The 17,644-nt window shown below is 55.9% G+C and overlaps 1 protein-coding gene across 5 annotated transcripts; it reads left to right on the top strand.

Annotated features, from left to right (window-relative positions):
* Positions 1 to 1,656: 1,656 nt before the first annotated feature.
* Positions 1,657 to 17,204, top strand: CIZ1 (CDKN1A interacting zinc finger protein 1). 5 transcript variants are annotated; one of them, XM_058524157.1, is made up of 17 exons: positions 1,693 to 1,849; positions 2,431 to 2,563; positions 2,808 to 2,923; positions 4,481 to 4,552; positions 6,366 to 6,595; positions 9,076 to 9,154; positions 9,340 to 9,448; positions 9,967 to 10,577; positions 10,835 to 10,956; positions 11,610 to 11,807; positions 12,571 to 12,695; positions 14,292 to 14,379; positions 14,870 to 14,983; positions 15,184 to 15,336; positions 16,158 to 16,227; positions 16,453 to 16,574; positions 16,854 to 17,204. In XM_058524157.1, exons 2-17 carry the CDS (start codon positions 2,436 to 2,438, stop codon positions 17,073 to 17,075), a joined length of 2,559 nt encoding a protein of 852 aa, XP_058380140.1. In that variant the 5' UTR covers positions 1,693 to 1,849; positions 2,431 to 2,435; the 3' UTR covers positions 17,076 to 17,204. The 5 variants fall into 5 exon arrangements, with proteins under 5 accessions (XP_058380142.1, XP_058380141.1, XP_058380140.1 ...); XM_058524154.1 differs by having other exon boundaries at positions 1,694 to 1,849; positions 9,061 to 9,154; XM_058524156.1 differs by having other exon boundaries at positions 1,695 to 1,772; positions 9,061 to 9,154.
* The last annotated feature ends 440 nt before the right edge of the window (positions 17,205 to 17,644 follow it).

Raw genomic sequence — 17,644 nt, 5'->3', positions numbered from 1 at the left:
TTAAAAGACTCGTTTCTGATTATTTTCTTGGGCTAGATTCCTACAAGTGGGGTTACCAGGTCAAAGGACAGAACATATTCAGGAGTCTTGATAGAGAATTTGCAGATTGCTTTTCAGAAAGATGAACCCACACAGGAAGCCAGTGCTGGCTTCCCTACCTTCACCAGAATGAGCATTATTTTTAGTTTTTTTTACTTTGGCAATTTGCTAAGCGCGCTCTGTGCCAGGTGCCGCTGCTAAACATTATGTAATATCATCCTCACACCCCGCTGGGAGGGACACCCATTTTAGAGACGAGGAATGGGGCTCAGAGAGGACTCCTGCGTCGGCCAGGGTCGCCTACCCGGAAGGCAGTGGACCCCCGATTCAACCCCGGACCTCTCCACGGCTAACCCAGATCAATCTGGTTGGAAGCCTGGGAGATTCTACTTCGGCCTCTTCTCTCCTTCCCCACCGCCTCTGTCTTGGTTCTCACCAGACTGAGTTTTCTAATCTGGGTGGATGTGATGCTGTCACAACCTCCCCTGGCGCTCCCTGCCCTTCGGGGATAAAGCCCAACTCCTTAGGCCGGCCTTCAAAGCTCTCATCCTCCAGGCTGCCCTTCCACCCAAAGGCGCGACGTCCCGCTGACCCCAGCCCCGCCCCGCGCCCCGGCCACGCTGGGCCACTTGCGCGCCTCTAAGTGCAGGCGGAGTTAGGCACCTGTGCCGCCGCCCGGGGCTGCAGTAGAGCCGGCCCAGCGCTTTAGGGCAGCGCTTGTCACACGACTGCAGTGACTGGTTGACACTCCGGTCTCCGTCGCGCTGGGCCAGCCTCGGGTCCGCGCGTCCCTAGCGCCACCGCGCGCCCTGCCCGCACACAGTCGGCGCTTAATGCAAAGGGCTCGAATTGCCCAGGGCTGTTACAGTTACGGACGGCTTTGAGTAACAGAAAAGGGAAAGGGATTGCTACTTAGTAACCACGGATTGTTCGGCTCACTGACTCCGTGTGGGGACCGAGGAGGGGGCGCCGGGACGCGCGACAGAGTCGTAATTGAAGGGTCCTCCGGGCAGGACCGTCTCAGGGGCAAGACGAACGCCGTTTTTTATCATTGAATTCAGCCCTCCTCGCGACCCTCCTGAGTCAAATCGGGGTAAAAACACTTTCAAACGGACGTCCCCGCCCCCGTCTAGGGCAGTTCTTCTGCCCGGCTGTGCCGGTCGCCCTCCAAGCCGGGTCTCGGTCCCCGAATGGACAGCGGCCGGCTGCACGCCCCCTCCCACCCCAACCCCGCGCGGGCACCGGGATCGCGGGACAGCGGCGGCCGCGGGGAGGTCGGTTAGGGACGGTCCTCCTCGAAGTGACCCGCGATGTCCCCGCCAGACGACAGACCCCTCTGGACAGCACACGGATCTCGGGCTCAGGGCTGCCCCTGCCCGATGCGGAGGACGCGCGACAGAGGGTCTGCGCCGCCCCGGGCCCCCTCGCAGCCCGCAGCCGAGCCGGCGGTGCGGGCGCGGGGTGAGCGGGCGCCGCCCGGCAGCGTGGACGGTGCGTGGGGCAGGCGCTCACGGCGCGGCCGGCGGCAGCGGGACCTCCGGGCCGCCAGGGGGCGCTGCCCGGCCCGGCCCGCGGACTGGCCCTCGGAGCGGACAGGCCCCGGCGGAGGCGCGGGGAGCCCGGAGCCCGCGAGCCGCAGCCGCCCGGCCCGTGCGTGGGGGCGGCGCGACGCGGAGGGGGCGCGGGGCGGAGGCTGTGCGGCTCCCGCGGCCGGAGCCGCGCGGGGAGGCGAGGTGCGCGCTCCGGGGACGCGGGGCCGGACGGAAGGCTTGGGGGCCGCTTGAATGGAGGCTGCGGGCTCCGCGGGCAGGTGGGGTTCCGGATCTGATGTGTAACGCTGGCGGTACCTGCGGTGGAAGCGGGGAGCGGGATGGGGGCGGGGATTCGGGCAGAGGGAAGCCTTCCTTCCTACTTGGTCGTTGGGGGTGCCGTTGTTATTGACACAAAATAGGCAGGAAGGAGGGAGAGGGTGGGAGTACGGATCGAGGGGGTGTGAGTGGGAAGGGGCTGGCATCCGGACGTGATTGGCGCGCGGAAAGGCTGGGGGCTGGGGTGGGGAGGTGTATTGGGTCGGACGCTCCTCCTGGAAGGATGGAGCCGTGGGAATTGGAGAGATGGAGGGCGGGGTTGGGCATTTGCAGGAGGGCCTGTTAGCAGGATTTGGGGGAAATTGGAGGGAGGCTGGCCGAATCCCGCTGCTGCTGGCAGAATTGGGGGTATGTTGAAAGGATGGGGCCACATGTGGCGTGCTCTTGGCTGGACTGGGAGTGTAGCCGTGAAGCTCAGCAGGCAGTGTTTGAGGGCCGTGGGCTGGGGTGGGCGGCCCTGGGTGGGAGGGGAGCTGGACTGACTGTGGTGGGAGTCCCGGCCTTCCTCCCCTCCCTCCCCCAGCCGCCATGTTCAACCAGCAGCAGCAGCTCCAACAACTGCAGCAGCAGCAGATGCAACAGCAGCAGTTGCTGCAGCTCCAGCAGCTGCTCCAGCAGTCCCCGCCGCAGGCCCCGCTGCCCATGACGGTCAGCCGGTGAGTTCCCCCCTGGAGGGGTGGGCGGCTCTAGGCCTGCCCCTCAGACCCTCCTTGGAGACCCCCCACCCCAGCCCTTTCTCCCAGGGGCATCCCGGTTTGAATCCTGGAGGTCAGCCGTTCCCACCCCAAGGGGATCCTCTCTCTGCTGTAGAGGGGGCAAAGAATGGAGATGAGGGGTCTCAGGAGAGAGAGAGAGTCTGACTCTCCCACTCACCCCCTGACACTTCCTCTCAACACACAGGGGGCTCCCCCAGCAGCAGCCACAGCAGCAGCTTCTGAATCTCCAGGGCGCCAACTCGGCCTCCCTCTTGAACGGCTCTGTGCTCCAGAGAGCTTTGCTTCTGCAGCAGTTGCAAGGTATGGCTACCGGCCCTTTCTCACTCCATCGTAATGGTAGCTCCCCAGCAGCCCCACTGCAGGAAGTCTCATCAAATCCACACAGTAACCCTGAGAGGGAGCTACTGGCAGTGTCCTAGCTTACAGATGAGGACACTGAGGCTCCAGGAGGTGGAAGTCCCTAAATTGCTCAGCTGGATGCAGGTCTCTGATCATGGAGGTGTGCCCTTGGCCGTGGTGCTGGCTTAGTGGGCAGTACTCAGCACACTTCACTGACATTCAGATTAGATGAGATGATGGATGGAAAGATCTATTTTGACAGCTCTTCTCTGCATCCTGTTTGACAGATGAGGAAGCTAAGGTCCAGAGAAGGGAAGTCCCTAGGTCACACAGCACCAGCAGTGGCTGACCTGGACCAGGGCCTGGGCCTCCTGACCCCCTGGATTCTGGGTGGGTGTCTCTAGCCCTGTGCATTAAGCCCGTGCCCTTGCCTCAGTTTCCCCATGTGGAGAGCAGTCTCAGTTCTTCCTTCCAAGATGCTTCTCCTGATATCTCAGCCACTGTGGGAGTGATCCAGGGGTCCAGTGACCTGGGGCAAGCTCATGTTCAGACCCAGCCCCTCCCACAGGGTGGGCGTGGCTTGCTGGGTGGTCCTTCCTGGCTGGGCACTGTGCTGAGGCCTTTACACACCCAGTTCCTTGACTCTGCTGACACCCCTAAGGGGAGATACACTCGTGATCGCATTTTACAGATGAAGAAACTGAAGCTCAGAGAGGGGTCATGTGCCCAAGGTCACACAGCAGGTAGATATTGATTAGAGGGAGAATTAGAGCCCAGGTCTTACGACAGAGCTGTGTTCTTAGACACCAGGCTATCCTGCGTCCCAGCAGCATGTGCAGCCAGGTCACAAGATGTGATGGTCGTCACTCTCCATCTCCGCCAGGGCCACACGGGTGTGGATGGTCCTGGGAGCTGATTTACAAATGGTAGATGGATGGTGCAGAGATAAAACCACACACAGGGACCCACAATGAATACGTATATGTTTCCGCCTTTTTCTTTCCCATTTTAAAGGCCACACTCTTCAAAGAAATGTGAAAAAAATATTTTAAAAAGAGGATAAGAAAACCCAAATGGTCATATGTAGACTTACTCATCTCCTGATGACAAAAACCACATGTCAAGGTTTTGGTGTATTTCCTCCCATTTTTTTCAAGGCACAAACTTGGGGATTTGTTTATGATTGTGGTTATTGATATATGTGAAAGGCTGTGTCATGTTTCTTTTTCACTGAATAGAATGGCATGATCATTTACCATATAATTTGACAATCTCCGTAAAGATTGTTTTCTAACAGCTGTTTAATATTCCACTGGAGGGACATACTCTTGCTTACATAAACTTTCTCAGCTGTTTTCTTTTTTTTCTTTTTCTTTTTGCTGTTTTAAGTAACACTGGGATGAATATCATGCTTGAGACTGTTTTCTTAGAATGGATTCCCAAAAGTAGGATGACTGGGTGAGGGGGGATGTGTGTTTTATGGCTGTTGATAAGTATTGCCAAATTGCTTTCCCAAAGGATTGGACCAGTTTGCAATGCCGCCAGCCACGTATGACAGTGCCGGTCTCACCATGCCCACGGCAACATTGGGTATTATGTGCTTTTTTATATACATATGTATAAATTTTTGATTTGGTTGGCACTAAAGCTCTATCATTAATGTTTTCATTTGTGTTTCTTAGTGTGCTAGTGCAGTTGTACATTTCACGTTTGTCTGTTAAACGTTCGTATTTCTTTTTGTGACTCGTCCGTGTCCTTTGTCCATTCTTCTTTTGAGTCTGCTGTCTTTTATCTTCCTGTTTCTAAGAGCTGGTTGGCATTCTGTCTCTGCACATATGTGTGTATGTGGTTAAGTTAAAGTTAATTGAGCACGTGCTGTATACCAGGCACACTTGTATATCTCATCAATCCTCATAAAACATTGGGAGTCAGGCACTGTTATTAGCCCCATTTTACAGATGAGGGAACTGAGGCTAAGAAGGGGGAACTGACTTGCTCAAGGTCACAGAGCTTGTCCTATAGAGTCTGTATTTGAACAAGCTCTCACAGCACATCTGATCCATGCCCTTAACCCCTGTGCTTCCTGTCCCAGCATCAAGGCAAGGATTTGGACTGTCTTTTATGACTCAAACATTTCCCAAGCACTGGGCCTCTGAATCAGATGGTATCTGCCCTTAAGAAGTTCCCAGTGTGGTTGGAAAGCAGCTGCTCATAGAACAGGGAAGCCAAGACCTTTGGGGACACAGAGGGGGTCTGGGAAAGCCTCCCAGAGGAGAAACATCTAAAGAGAGGAATGAAGGATGACTGGGAGGTAGTGGAGGCAGAACGGCCCAGGCAGAAGGACAGCATGTGCAAAGGCCCTGAGGCAGGAAGGTGCAAAGGCCCTGAGGCAGGAAGATGCACAGGAGGCTTGTTTGAGGGATGCATGGGAGCATGTGGCTGGAGTATAGTGGGGGCATCTGTGGGGAGAATGGCAAGAAAGGAAGTCGAGGAGGTGGGCAATGCCAGACTTTGCACGGTGAGGAATGGGCTCTGTTCCTGAGCAGCAGGAAGCTGTGGAAGGGTTTAGGTCAGGGGAAGGGGGAAGTCAGAATGTGGTTTTAGAAGAATCACTGTTTGCTGCTATCTGGTGCAAAAACTGTGGCTGAAATTCTGGCAGGGGATGAAGTGGCTTTGGAAGGAGTGGGGAAGTGGAGATGGAAAGGCGAGTCAGGCTGGACCAGGAAGAGGGGTGGGATACGGGGTTGATAGGAGTTGGTGATGGCTTGGATGAGGGGGTAAAGAGAGGGAGAGTCAGGAGAATCCTGCCTGGGGCCAGTGGGTGCACAGTGGGTCCCAGAGACCCTGGACAAGCTGCTCCTCTATTTTGTGTCTCTATTTTGTCATCAGTAGAGACGATAATACCTCCCGATGATGGCTGGGACCAGTGACTGCGGCCGTGCATGAGAAGTGCTTAGCAAGGGCCTGGATCCCAGTAGACTTCTGATGGAGGATAGCTGGTCGGGGGAGGGAGTGTCTTGTTATTCCAGGGCCCAGTCCTCTTGCTGTTTCTCCCTGTGGGTCCTGTGCTAGATCTTTCACATACCTTAAGGCGTACCCTAAAGCATGCCTGAGGGTGAGTGGGGTTGCTGGGAGTGCTGAAGCCACTGACCAGAAAAGGCGGAGCCCCTCCCCTCCCCAGCTGGCGCAGAAAACCAGCCCTAGAGCCCCCTCCCCACCAGTGTCCAAGGTGGGCCTGGGCTTGGGCTCTCATTTCTCCCCTCCGGCTGCCCTTGGGTGGAAAGGGGCCCCTTTGAAGTTATCCATGATGTTCCCATGATGTTTTGGGGGACTGATCCCTGACCCTAGCCTCTACCACCCAACCACGGTTGTGATCCCTCTTCTCTCCTCTTCTCGCCCACAGGTAACCTCCGTGGCTACAGCCTGGCGACTCCAAACCTGACAGCCCCCAGCCTCCCACCCCCTCCGCTGGCCACCCCAAATCTACAGCAGTTCTTTCCCCAGGCCACTCGGCAGTCCCTGCTGGGCCCCCCTCCTGTCGGGGTCCCCATAAACCCCTCCCAGCTCAACCTTTCAGGGCGGACCCCCCAGAAACAGTCCCGGACCCCCTCCTCTACTACCCCTAATCGCAAGGTGAGTGGTGGCTGGGTTGGAGCAGGTGGGGGTAGGAGTGGGAGAGGGCATACCCGGGTATAGCCCAGCTCCACCCACTCTGGCTCACACTGGGCCTTGGGGCAGGTCACACCCCTCTTTGTGCCTCAGTTTCCTCATCTGTAAAATGAGCTGGGGGTGGGGGCGGGGATAAGTTGGACCTGTCTGTTTCTCAAACTTCAGATATTCCTGAACCCCTGATGTGATTTTTGCCATGCCCAAATACCGCCAGTACTATGATTTACCTAATATTTCTCTTTTTTAAAAAAAAATTGAGATATAATTGACATATCACATTGTATTAGTTTTAGTTATACCCTAATATTTCTCTTTGAATCAGCGCTGCCTGGTGGAAATACAATGCGAGCCATATATGTCATTTAAATTTTTCTAGTAATCACATTAACAAAGTAAAAAGAAACAGGTGAAATTAATCTTACTCATATATTTTATTTAACCCAATATATAAAAAATATTATTTCGGGGCTGGCCCAGTGGTGCAGTGGTTAAGTTTGTGCATTCTGCTTCGGCGGCCTGGGGTTCACCTGTTCGGATCCTGGGCGTGGACCTACTCACCACTCATCAAGCCATGCTGAGGCGGCGTCCCACGTAGAAGAGCTACAATTCTACAACTATGCTACACAACTATGTACTGGGGCTTTGAGGAGAAAAAGGAAAAAAAGAGCAAGATGGGCAACAGACGTTAGTGCAGGGCCAATCGTCCTCAAAAAATATATATATATTATTGCAACATGTAATCAATATAAAAAAATGAACGTGGCAGTTTGCATTCCTTTTGTTTTTTATATTAAGTCTTTAAAATCTGGCATGTATTTTATACTCACATCTCAGTTCGGCTTGCCGCATTTCAAGTGCTCAAATGCCACGCATGTGTGGCTAGTGGCTACTATCTGGGGCAGCACAGCTTTAAATGAACTGGCTTCTTCTCAGTTACATTTATTTAAAAAGGAAACATTATATCACTACTTGAAATGTTAAAAACAGTCTAAATTAATTGCCATACATAGAAGTAAAAGAAAGAAAGTGGGAGTAAAACAGTGTTATAAAATCCTGAACGCTACGCTGTTGCCATCCGAGCATCCTGAGCCTGCACCGCTGGCTCTGCTGGCTCCGGTGTGTTTGAGAGGTGTTCAAGGTGTCAAGGAGGCCTCCCTGAGATAAGCAGAAAGACTCGAAGAGCTTGCAGGGGAAATAACTGTCCTGTCCCTGAATGTCCCGGCAGCTGCTCACACACACCACACTCCTGAGAACATTCCGGGGCAGGAGCAGCACCCCCCCTTTTCTGGCTGCTCTGGGGCTAGCCCACATCCGGAGATGAGGCATTTCCCTCCAGAGGGGGGTCCCGGCCTCCAACCTTCCAGTTGAGACTGTCCTAACATGGTCTTGTCTAGGGTCCATTCCCCTGCCCCCCATTTTCCATATGGGAAAACTGAGGCTGAGTGGGGTTGCCCTGGGCTGCACTCATAGGCCAGTGCCCCATGGTGCAGGGTGAGAGCTGGGCAGTTTCTGAAGGGCATGGAGTCCTGGCGTGGTGCATGTTTCCACTCAGCACTGGTTCCTCAGGCTTAGTAGGAGGGAGGGAGGCTGCAGGCGTCCTCCTGGGGCTTCCTGGGTGCCCTGGAACCAGCCAGAGCCATGCATTTATTTAGCAATGATCTGTAAGTGTAAGCAGGGAACTCAATGGCGCAGATGCATCTGGCCTGGCCCTGGTGGAGATCTTGGGCTGGGGAGGCGGGGCGTGCTGGTGATGAGACACTAATGCAAATAATGCTCCCACCAATTAATTAAGACTGTGGACAATGCTACAGAAAGGAAGCCCAGGGCCCTCTGGGTCTGGACCTACTCTGGGGTCGGGAGGGCTCCTGCAAGAAGCACTTTTGAGGCTCTGGGTGAAGGCCTGGGGCAGGAAGAGGTCTGAGGCTTTGGGGAACCAGAGAGAAGGCCAGTGTGGACATAGCAAGGGCGAGGGGGAGAGTGGGGAGAGCTGAGGCTGGAGGGGTGGGGATGAGGCCAGAGGTCAGATTGTGTAGGGGGTGGTGGAGGTGGTTTCAGGCTTGGGGTAAGGAAGGAGCATTCCAGGGCTACCGAAGTCACAGGAGGGTTTCAGCCTGAAAGAGACAAGACATCATCAGGTTTGTGTTTTAGAGAGACCCCTCTGGCTGCTTCGTGGAGAAGGGGGTGAGGAAGTCAGGAGGCAGCACCGTGGGCCAGGGGAGAGCTTTGTGTCCCCAAACCGGGGTTTACTTAACAGTCAGATGGCTAGATGGAACCCCCTAGACAGTTCCCGGGGTGTTTAGGGTCATCTCTTGGCAGCTCTGGGGCCAGGCCCCTGCATCCCCTGGGGGACCATTGGAGCTGCTCTTGGGGAAGGGAGCATTTAGAATGGTGGGTGGCAGATGTCAAAAATGGTTTCTGAAAGGAAGCAGGATTCTTATTCTCAGACGATGCCTGTGGAAGACAAGGAAGACCCCCCAGAGGGGTCTGAGGAAGCCACAGAGCCCCGAACAGACACACCAGAAGGTAAAGGAGGGAGGCTGCTGGCCCTTTGGAGGGGATACAGGTTGGGGCATGTGGACGCACATTTGGTAATGGAGGCAGATCTGGGAGGCAGGGGTCTTGGTGGGCAGTGAGCCCAGGCCCCATCTCCTGAAGCTCATTCGTGCTCTATCCAGCATCAGCGGTCACTCATCTGCCCTCTATTCCAGACCAACATACCTCTCCCAGCCCAGATGGCATCGCCAAGGAAAAATGCACTCCAGCACCTGAGCCCAAGTCCTGTGAGTTGTCTGAGCCACCAGCCAAGAAGTCAAAGAGGTAAGTAATGCTGAAAAGCTTCCCGGGGCTCAGGTGCCTTGTATTCTCCTTCCTGCAAAGGCAGGGGGTGTAGCTGGGGGCAGGACCCTTCAGAGGACCTGGAGCAATGAAAAGACCTTGGCCTCTGGCTTAGAGGACGGTCAAACCTAATTCTGCACCTTATCTGGGAAGGCCCCAGGCCAGACAGACTCTGCTGTCTTCACTGTGACTGAGTCACCTGGAGGCAGGCTAGGTGGCCAGATTGGAGGGGTGAAGATGTGCATCTGGGACCTCAGAGTGGGCACAGGGTGGGCAACTTTAAGGGCCTTGGATACATATTAGCAAGTTGTGGGAGGTGGGAGCAAGTGATCGTCTCAATTTATTTTGGTGAATCTGGGGCCCAGAGAGCCGAAGGGGCTTCCCAAATGCCGAGTTTGTATGTGGTAGGGCTAGGATTGGAACCTGGGTCTTGGCTTGTCTAGGGAGCCCCTGGGGACAGTTGAAAGACATGAATTTGATCTTCTTTTGATCCTTCCTAGCTCAGAGGGGCCCACAGAGAAGGAGCCCCCAGGGCAGCTGCAGGCGAAGGTCCAGCCACGGGCCAGGATGACAGTACCGAAGCAGACACAGACACCCGATCTGCTGCCTGAGCCACTGGAAGCCCGAGTGCTGCCACGATTCCAGCCACGGGTTCTGCAGATCCAGGCCCAGGTGCAGCCACAGACTCAGCTACACACGCCACCAACGGATGTCCAGGTGCAGCCAAAGCTGCAGAAGCAGGCACAGACACAGACCTCTCCAGAGCACTTAGTGCTGCAGCAGGTGCAGCTGCAGCTGCAGAAGGAGGCAGAGCCACAGAAGCAGGTGCAGCCACAGGCACATTCACAGCCCCCAAGGCAGGCACGGCCACAGCTGCAGAAGCAGACACAGACGCAGACATATCCACAGGCCCAGGCAGAAGCACAGCCAAGGGTCCAGCTACTGGAGCAGCCACCAGAGCAACCTCCAGTGCGGTTGCCAGTGCAGCCACGGGACCAGACCCAGGGGCAGCCTCAGACCCAGTCACAGGTGTTGGTGCCAGCATTAGAGCAAGCACCGGCTCATTCCACAGTGCTGGAGATGCCTCCTGACACGGTAGAAGCTGCAGCAGGTAAGTGAGTGCTGGCTCCCAGCTGCCTGGTGATGGAACAGCTCTGCCTGGACCCTTCGTTCCTCTCCTGGCACTGGCTAACCCTGACTGGGTGTTGCCTGGGCCTGAGGATTGGGCCTGGAACCAGGGTTCAGAGCCGTCCACCCTGGAGACTTTGGGTCCTGGCTGTGGGCAGAGAAGGTGGCTCTTAGGCCTGGGTCCCTCTGGGCCCAGGTGGGAGACAGACCCTGGGAAACAGAGCACATCTGTCATTTCAGGCCTGGAGGAGGCCTCGCCAGAGCCCGTGGGTGCCCAGGTCAGCATGGAGGAGAGCCAGGAGGACTTGACCAGTGGCCTGGATGTGGGAGAATGTGAAAAAAGAGCAAGAGAGATGCTAGGGGTGGGTAGAGATGCTAATGTGGCAGCATGAGGGCCACAGCAGCCAGCGATGGGATGGCCTCTTTCTGCCCCAGCCCCTGTCCAGCCCCTGCATGTTTCCCCACCCGTGAAATGTGACGGTAGCCCCCTGCCAGGGCTCGTGGGCGGACCAGATGGTTCATCAAACTCTCATGCTGTTTGCTGCCTTACATGTCCTTGCTCTGAAGACCCGGAAGTACTTTTGGTGATGAGTCTCTTCTAGCCGGCTCATCACCAAATGGAGCCCCCAGTCCCCTCCCACGGGTACCATTGCTCTAGTGGAGAGAGAATGGAGAGGAGCTTGTGCCTGGGGCTTGGGTCCCAGCTCTGACTCATAGTGTAATTGTGGCCAAACCCATTCTCTTCTTTGCATCTCAGTTTCTCCATCTGTCATGTGAGGGGTGGGGTGGGGTGGACTTTAGAGTTAGGTGTACCTGGGTCTGGCTCCTGTCTGTAGTCCTTCCTGGCTGTGTGAGCTTGGGCAGTCACCTAACAGCTCAGAGCCTCAGTTTCCCCATCTGTAAAGTGGGGCCGTGAGAAGGCCCTGATGAGGCAATGCTCATGGATATTGAGCACTGGGGCTGGCCCGCCATAAGCACCCAGCTGGTGGTAGCTCTGCTCCTGTTCCTGGTGCAGATGTGGGGTGCCGGGGGCTCCCTGAAGGTCACCATCCTGCAGAGCAGTGACAGCCGGGCCTTCAGCACCGTCTCCCTCACACCCGGGCCCCGTTCCGGCGAGTCCACCTCCGCCACCCCTGCCACCACCAGCGCGCCCTCTAAGCAGGCCCTCCAGTTCTTCTGCTACATCTGCAAGGCTAGCTGCAGCAGCCAGCAGGTACTGCCACCGGGCCTGGTGGGTGGGTAGGTCGAGTGGGCGGAGCAGAGGGTTTGGGGTCTGTAGGGGATGCTCAGCCTGCCCTTTCGACGGCTGCCTGAGTGGCCACTTGGGGCATTTGCTCAGAAAACATTTCCTGACCAGCCAGGAAGGCAGGATTTAGAGTCAGGCGGAGCTGGTTTGACTCAGCCTGACCAACTGAATTGGAATCAGTTGGTCAGGGCCGAGTCAGGAATTCACCTGACCCCGAGGTGTAGACCTCCGAAGGTGAATTCCACCCTTTGTGCCTCCGTTTCCTCGCGCGTCAGATGAAGAGACATTTAGAACCCACCTCACTGGGTGGTTCTGAGGATTCAGCGACTTGACGTTGAAGTCATGAGCCCCAGGCCCAGCCCAGAGTGAGCACAGCGTTAATAACAGCATATACTCGTATTACTGCTACTCTTGCTATCATTGCCTCCGTCACTCTGTGCTCACCTGAGCAGAGCCACGGGCACCTGGATGTTAATCAGACTGCTCCTCATCTTTGAGGTGCTCACACAGTTTCTGCAAGGAACAGAAGCTCTGGCTGCTCTGTGCTCCCTCTGTGCCTCAGTTTACCATCCTTCTCTGGCCCCCACAGGCTTGTTGTAAGAGAAATGGCCTCATAGCCATGGTGAGGTGGCCATGAGGCTGAGGTTGGAGGCCTCCTCCCTAGGCCCCACCCTTGCCTGCTATTCCGGGGCTCACTCCTATGCCCATCCCTCCCTCTCACCCGCTGCAGGAGTTCCAGGACCACATGTCGGGGGCCCAGCATCAGCAGCGGCTCGGGGAGATCCAGCACATGAGCCAGGCCTGCCTCCTGTCCCTGCTGCCTGTGCCCCGGGATGTCCTAGAGAGGGAAGACGAGTGAGTGGGGGATCTTGGGGACACCGTACTGGAGATGGGCTGTCTTGCAGGCCAGGGAAGGCTGCGAGGGGCCCTGAATCTACCATGTGCAAGGTCTGCCTTTGGGTTAAGCATTGCTCTCTCGGAGAGCCCTCTTCACACCATTATCTTGTGGCCTTGAGACTCAGTTTTCCTCATCTGTAAAACGGCCTGGTGAGGAATTCATGCTTGACAGCTGCCCCTCAGCTCCAGATCTCCTAGTTTTTCAGGAGAATCCAGAAACCCAGATTTGTATGTGAAATCTCCCAATTTCATAACGTCAATAGCTAATTCAGAATTAAATCAAAACAAACCCTGTGGAGGCCAAATCAAACCCTTTCACAGCTGGAAAGGCTGAGTCAGTGGTCACGGACTCTGCCATGAGCGTTTACAGAGGGTCACAGCTTGAAGCTCCCCAAGTGGGGTGAGGGGACAGGACGGGCTCTTGAGTGGCCTCTGCTTGCATGCCCCGAGGGACAGGGAGCCCTGGCTCCAAAGGCAGCTAGCTCTGTCTCTGTTAACAGTTCTCACTTTGAGAAGAGCTTCCCTGCATGGTTTTCTAGTATATTCTCGAGCTTTAAGCCTCCTCCTCCCACTGACCTAGGATTGATACTCAGGTGAAATAATCACAAACACAGGAGGAAGGTGACTAACTAAGATGTTCCTTGCAGAGTAAATGTAATGGTGAAAAAATTTAATTGGAAATGATCTAAAATATCCAAAACTAGGGGATTAGATCAGTTAAGCCTTGTCCATTTGGTGGAACAACTAATAAGTAGGACAGTGGCAGGGAATTTATGATCATGTGGAAACATATGTATGATGTAATGCCAGGCTAGAACAAGATACAAAATTGCATTTGCAGAATGAGCTTGATTATGTAAAAATACATCTTGTGACTCACGGAAACCAGGAAGGAGCTCAAGATGTTAATCTCCAGGGGGAGGGGATTCACTGAACTGTTTCCTGATGAGGTCTCCCCTTGAGTCTCCGACCTGAGGCCACACAGAACGTGGCGGTCAGTCCTTCAGGGAGGCTGCCTCTCCTTCCTTCATCCAACACAGTCAAAAACTCGGGGCTGATCTCCTTCAGGCGCGGGGGACCCTGGGATGGAGTCCTGGCCTCCCGGAGCTCATCACAGTCCATTAGGGGCAGAGAAGGGATCAGGCCCTCCTAATCCATCATGGAACATGCTGTGGAGGTGGCACTTTGGGTGGGGCGGGGGTGGGGGGTGCTGGCTTGCTGGGGATGGGGGGAGGGGCAAGAACAGCTCTGGGAACAGCGGGACATTTAAACTGAAGGACGGAGAGGAATTTTCAAGGCCAGATATCCTCAGTTGTGTCACTGTCCTGGTGGCCTCCTGGCATCCCAAATGCTTCTAAATCTCATTTTCTCCCCAAGTTTCCTTGGTTATTCTTATTTAAGTATTCCTCCAGATGAATCTCAGAACCGTTTTGTTAAGTTTCCAAAAAAGATCCTGTTGGAATTGCGTTACATTATGGAGCATCTGGGAGAGCTGCTGTCTCTCCAATGAGAACATAGTGTCACACTCTGCTTGTTTTGATTGTCATCATTCAGAGAGCCTCCACCGAGGCGCTGGTGCAACACCTGCCAGGTCTATTACGTGGGGGACCTGATCCAGCACCGCAGGACACAGGACCACAAGGTAGGAGGGCCATGTGCTGCGAAGGCACCCACACGAGCTGGCGCCAAGCCGAGGGCTGTGCAGGAGGGAGCCCAGGGTGGGGGTGGAAAGTAAATGTCAGTCTTTGTCTCTGCGTGGCCATAATTCATAAGTGTGGCTTCTCAGTGAATCAGTCGTGTTTCTTCTTTGGGCTTTGGTTTCCCCATCTGTCCAGTGTGGGCAAGTCTCACCCTCCCATTCAGCCATGGGGTTCATGGGGGTCCTCTTGGCAGCTACCCTCTCTCCCTGTCTTCTCTCTGTCCTGTCTCTCTGTTGCCGTCTGCCATCGTATCTCATAGCCATGGCACAGGGAAGGGGTATGTTTGCCCATGTTCTGGTCCAGGGGCAGAGCGCAGCCAGCTGATTACAGATGTGGTAGCCTGCAGGCGGGAGGTGAGGTCTCTCTGGGCACTGCCTGGCTGCACCTGGGGACACTGCCGGCTGCCCACTTTGTCTGCCCACCTTTCCTCAGATCGCCAAACAATCCCTGCGACCTTTCTGCACTGTTTGCAACCGCTACTTCAAGACCCCCCGCAAGTTCGTGGAGCACGTGAAGTCCCAGGGGCACAAGGATAAAGCTAAGGAGGTAACCCCAGCTCCCTCAGAGGAGGACACAGGCCCAGAGAGGTACAGAGCCTTGGCCCAGGCCACACAGCAAGTTAAGGTTTATCCCAGCCTGAACTCGTAGGCCAGAGGAATTGGAGCTCTCTGGGGTGCAGGGTGGACCGGGTGTGGCACCTTGGCTGCCCAGAGCTGACCTGAGCCCTGGCCCACTCCCCTGGGCAGCTGAAGATGCTTGAGAAGGAGATAGCCGGCCAAGATGAGGACCACTTCATCACGGTGGATGCTGTGGGCTGCTTTGAGGGTGATGAAGAAGAGGAGGAGGACGATGATGATGAAGAAGAAGAAATCGAGGTTGAGGAGGAATTCTGCAAGCAGGTGCTGGGGGGGAGGGGTCGTGGGAGGCAGGCTGGACTCCCAGCCTGGGAGGGACCTCACCCCACCTCCCAGGGGCCAGGAGGCACTGTGTGGCATTTGTAGGCACTAAGGCGTGCCACAATTTAGTGTTAATAGGAACCGTATTCTATATGACTGTACGTAAGTATACATCATGATGACTGTAGGGTGACAAGTGAAATATGCAGGGGCCTCAATGCCTGGCTGAAATTTTGACCTGTGTTGAGGAAGGGAAAGGGCATGAGGGAACAGCATCAACAGAGGCACGGAGAGGGGACTATGCGGTGTATACGGGACAAGTCTGTGTAAGGTGATGATGATGGTAGGGACAGCAGTCAGCATTTTTAAGCACTCACTATATGCCAGGCGTGGACCAAGCCTTTTCCCAGCAGAATCTCACCAACTTGGATGCCAGGCAGTGAGACTCAAGAGTCCGTCCTCCTAACGCCCCAGCTCCGCCGCCCCCATGTGCGAGGAGCTGGGGGAGCTGGAGGAGCTTGGATTCTTTTCAGTTTAACAAATGTTTCTTGAGCGCCTGTTCTGGGCCAGGCCCTGGTGCTGGACACCAGGGATATGTGGGGACCAAGGCCTGGCCCCTGCCCTCACAGAGCTTGCCCGTGACTGTCCAGGGTGGTGAGGGGGCAGCCGAAGCGGGGTCACAGAGGGGCTGTGGATGGCGGATTGCAGGTTAGGGGTGAGGCCGGCTTTGCCACTCAGCAGTCAGCAGTGGCGTGACACTGGGCAAGCCCCTTGGCGTCTCTGAGTCTCAGTTCCCTCTGCTTAGAACACTTGCATGTTTCCAGGTGAGGTCCAGAGATATATCCATAGAGGAGTGGAAAGGCTCGGAGACCTACAGCCCCAACACTGCATACGGTAAGACCGCAGGCCTGACCCCACCTACAGGAGCTGCAGCCCCCGGGCCCAGCCCCCAAGCGACCCCCCAGATCCCAGCCACAGCATCCTGGCCTGGCAGCCTATCCCCCCTCGTCCTCTTCTCTTCTCCCAGCTGGAGGGGAGGGGAGCAAATGGGCCCCTGGAGAGGGTGGAACACCTGGCAGGCGTTGGGGATGTGAGTGCACAGACCCTGCTGTCCCCCAGGGGTGGACTTCCTGGTGCCTGTGATGGGCTACATCTGTCGCATCTGCCACAAGTTCTACCACAGCAACTCGGGGGCGCAGCTCTCCCACTGCAAGACCCTGGCCCACTTCGAGAACCTGCAGGTGAGCTGGACCTCCTGCCCCACCCCACCCTGCCTAGGGACTCAGACTCTGTCCAAGCCAGTGGGGATGGCCAGTGGCCACCTCCCTCCTGCGCTTGGCCTCAGCCCCCGGGCAGGCACAAAGGGAATCAGAGCCGCGGAGGGGTCAAGCTGGTGTTCTGGGGGGTGCTGACGGCCAGGCTGTTAGCTTGGGAGCTCTGCCCAGGGAGGTGGAGCGAATCACACAGGGCCCCACAGCATAGGGAGGAAGCCCTGCCTCACCTGCACCCTCTGTGTCCAGAAATACAAGAAGGCCAAGAACCCCAGCCCCACCACCAGGCCCGTGAGCCGCCGGTGTGCCATCAACGCCCGGAACGCCCTGACTGCGCTGTTCACCTCTGGCGGCCGCCCACCCATCCAGCCCAGTGCCCAGGACACAGCCAAGACCCCCAGCAAGGTGACCGCCCGACCCCCTCTACCTCAGCCCGCACCACCGCGGCGCTCGACCCGCCTCAAAACCTGATAGCGGGAGCTCCCCAGGCCCACCCTGTCCGGGTCCAGATCTGCTTAGCTTTTTAGGAGTCTGTGTGGAAACTTTGACATGGTTGGTGTTTTTACTCAAAATCCAATAAAACAAGGTAGTTTGGCTGTACAGTTCCCACAGCGCTTCTGTCCGGGAGTACAGGGGAAGGAGGGCACCCTACCCAGCTCTCAGCCAGTGCCCAGCCTCTCCAGGCACAGTGTGGTGGCAGAACCACAAGGCCAAAGACAGGCTTTCTAACCAGGGATTCTGGGATCGCAAGGCACTTCACCTCTCTGAGCCTCAGTTTCCCTCTTAATAACGTGTCAGGGTTAGGAAAGCACCTTCAAGTAAGATCTCATTTAATCTTCACAATGACCCCAGGAGGTAGGTCTTGTTATCTCCAAGTTACAGATGAAGAAACTGAGGCCTAGCAAGGTCAAATGACTTGCTGAAGGTCATGCATCTGGTGAGTGGCCAGGATTTGAGCCCAAGCCTGAGCTCTGGACCCCTGTGCTGGCCTGTCTCTCCAGCTGGACCTGTGGAAGTTTAGGTGCAGGGGCGGGGCCCTC

The sequence above is a fragment of the Diceros bicornis genome, chromosome 28 (assembly GCF_020826845.1).
Source record: "Diceros bicornis minor isolate mBicDic1 chromosome 28, mDicBic1.mat.cur, whole genome shotgun sequence".
Taxonomy (NCBI): domain Eukaryota; kingdom Metazoa; phylum Chordata; class Mammalia; order Perissodactyla; family Rhinocerotidae; genus Diceros; species Diceros bicornis.
This window is presented reverse-complemented; position numbering and strand designations above follow the sequence as displayed.

Excerpts from the sequence above, each read along its gene's own strand:
- CIZ1 (XM_058524154.1), top strand. The coding sequence starts at position 2,436 with ATGTTCAACCAGCAGCAGCAGCTCCAACAACTGCAGCAGCAGCAGATG. Across the intron at positions 2,564-2,807 it reads CTGCCCATGACGGTCAGCCG|GGGGCTCCCCCAGCAGCAGC; the intron begins GTGAGTTCCCCC and ends CTCAACACACAG. Across the intron at positions 11,808-12,570 it reads CTAGCTGCAGCAGCCAGCAG|GAGTTCCAGGACCACATGTC; the intron begins GTACTGCCACCG and ends CACCCGCTGCAG.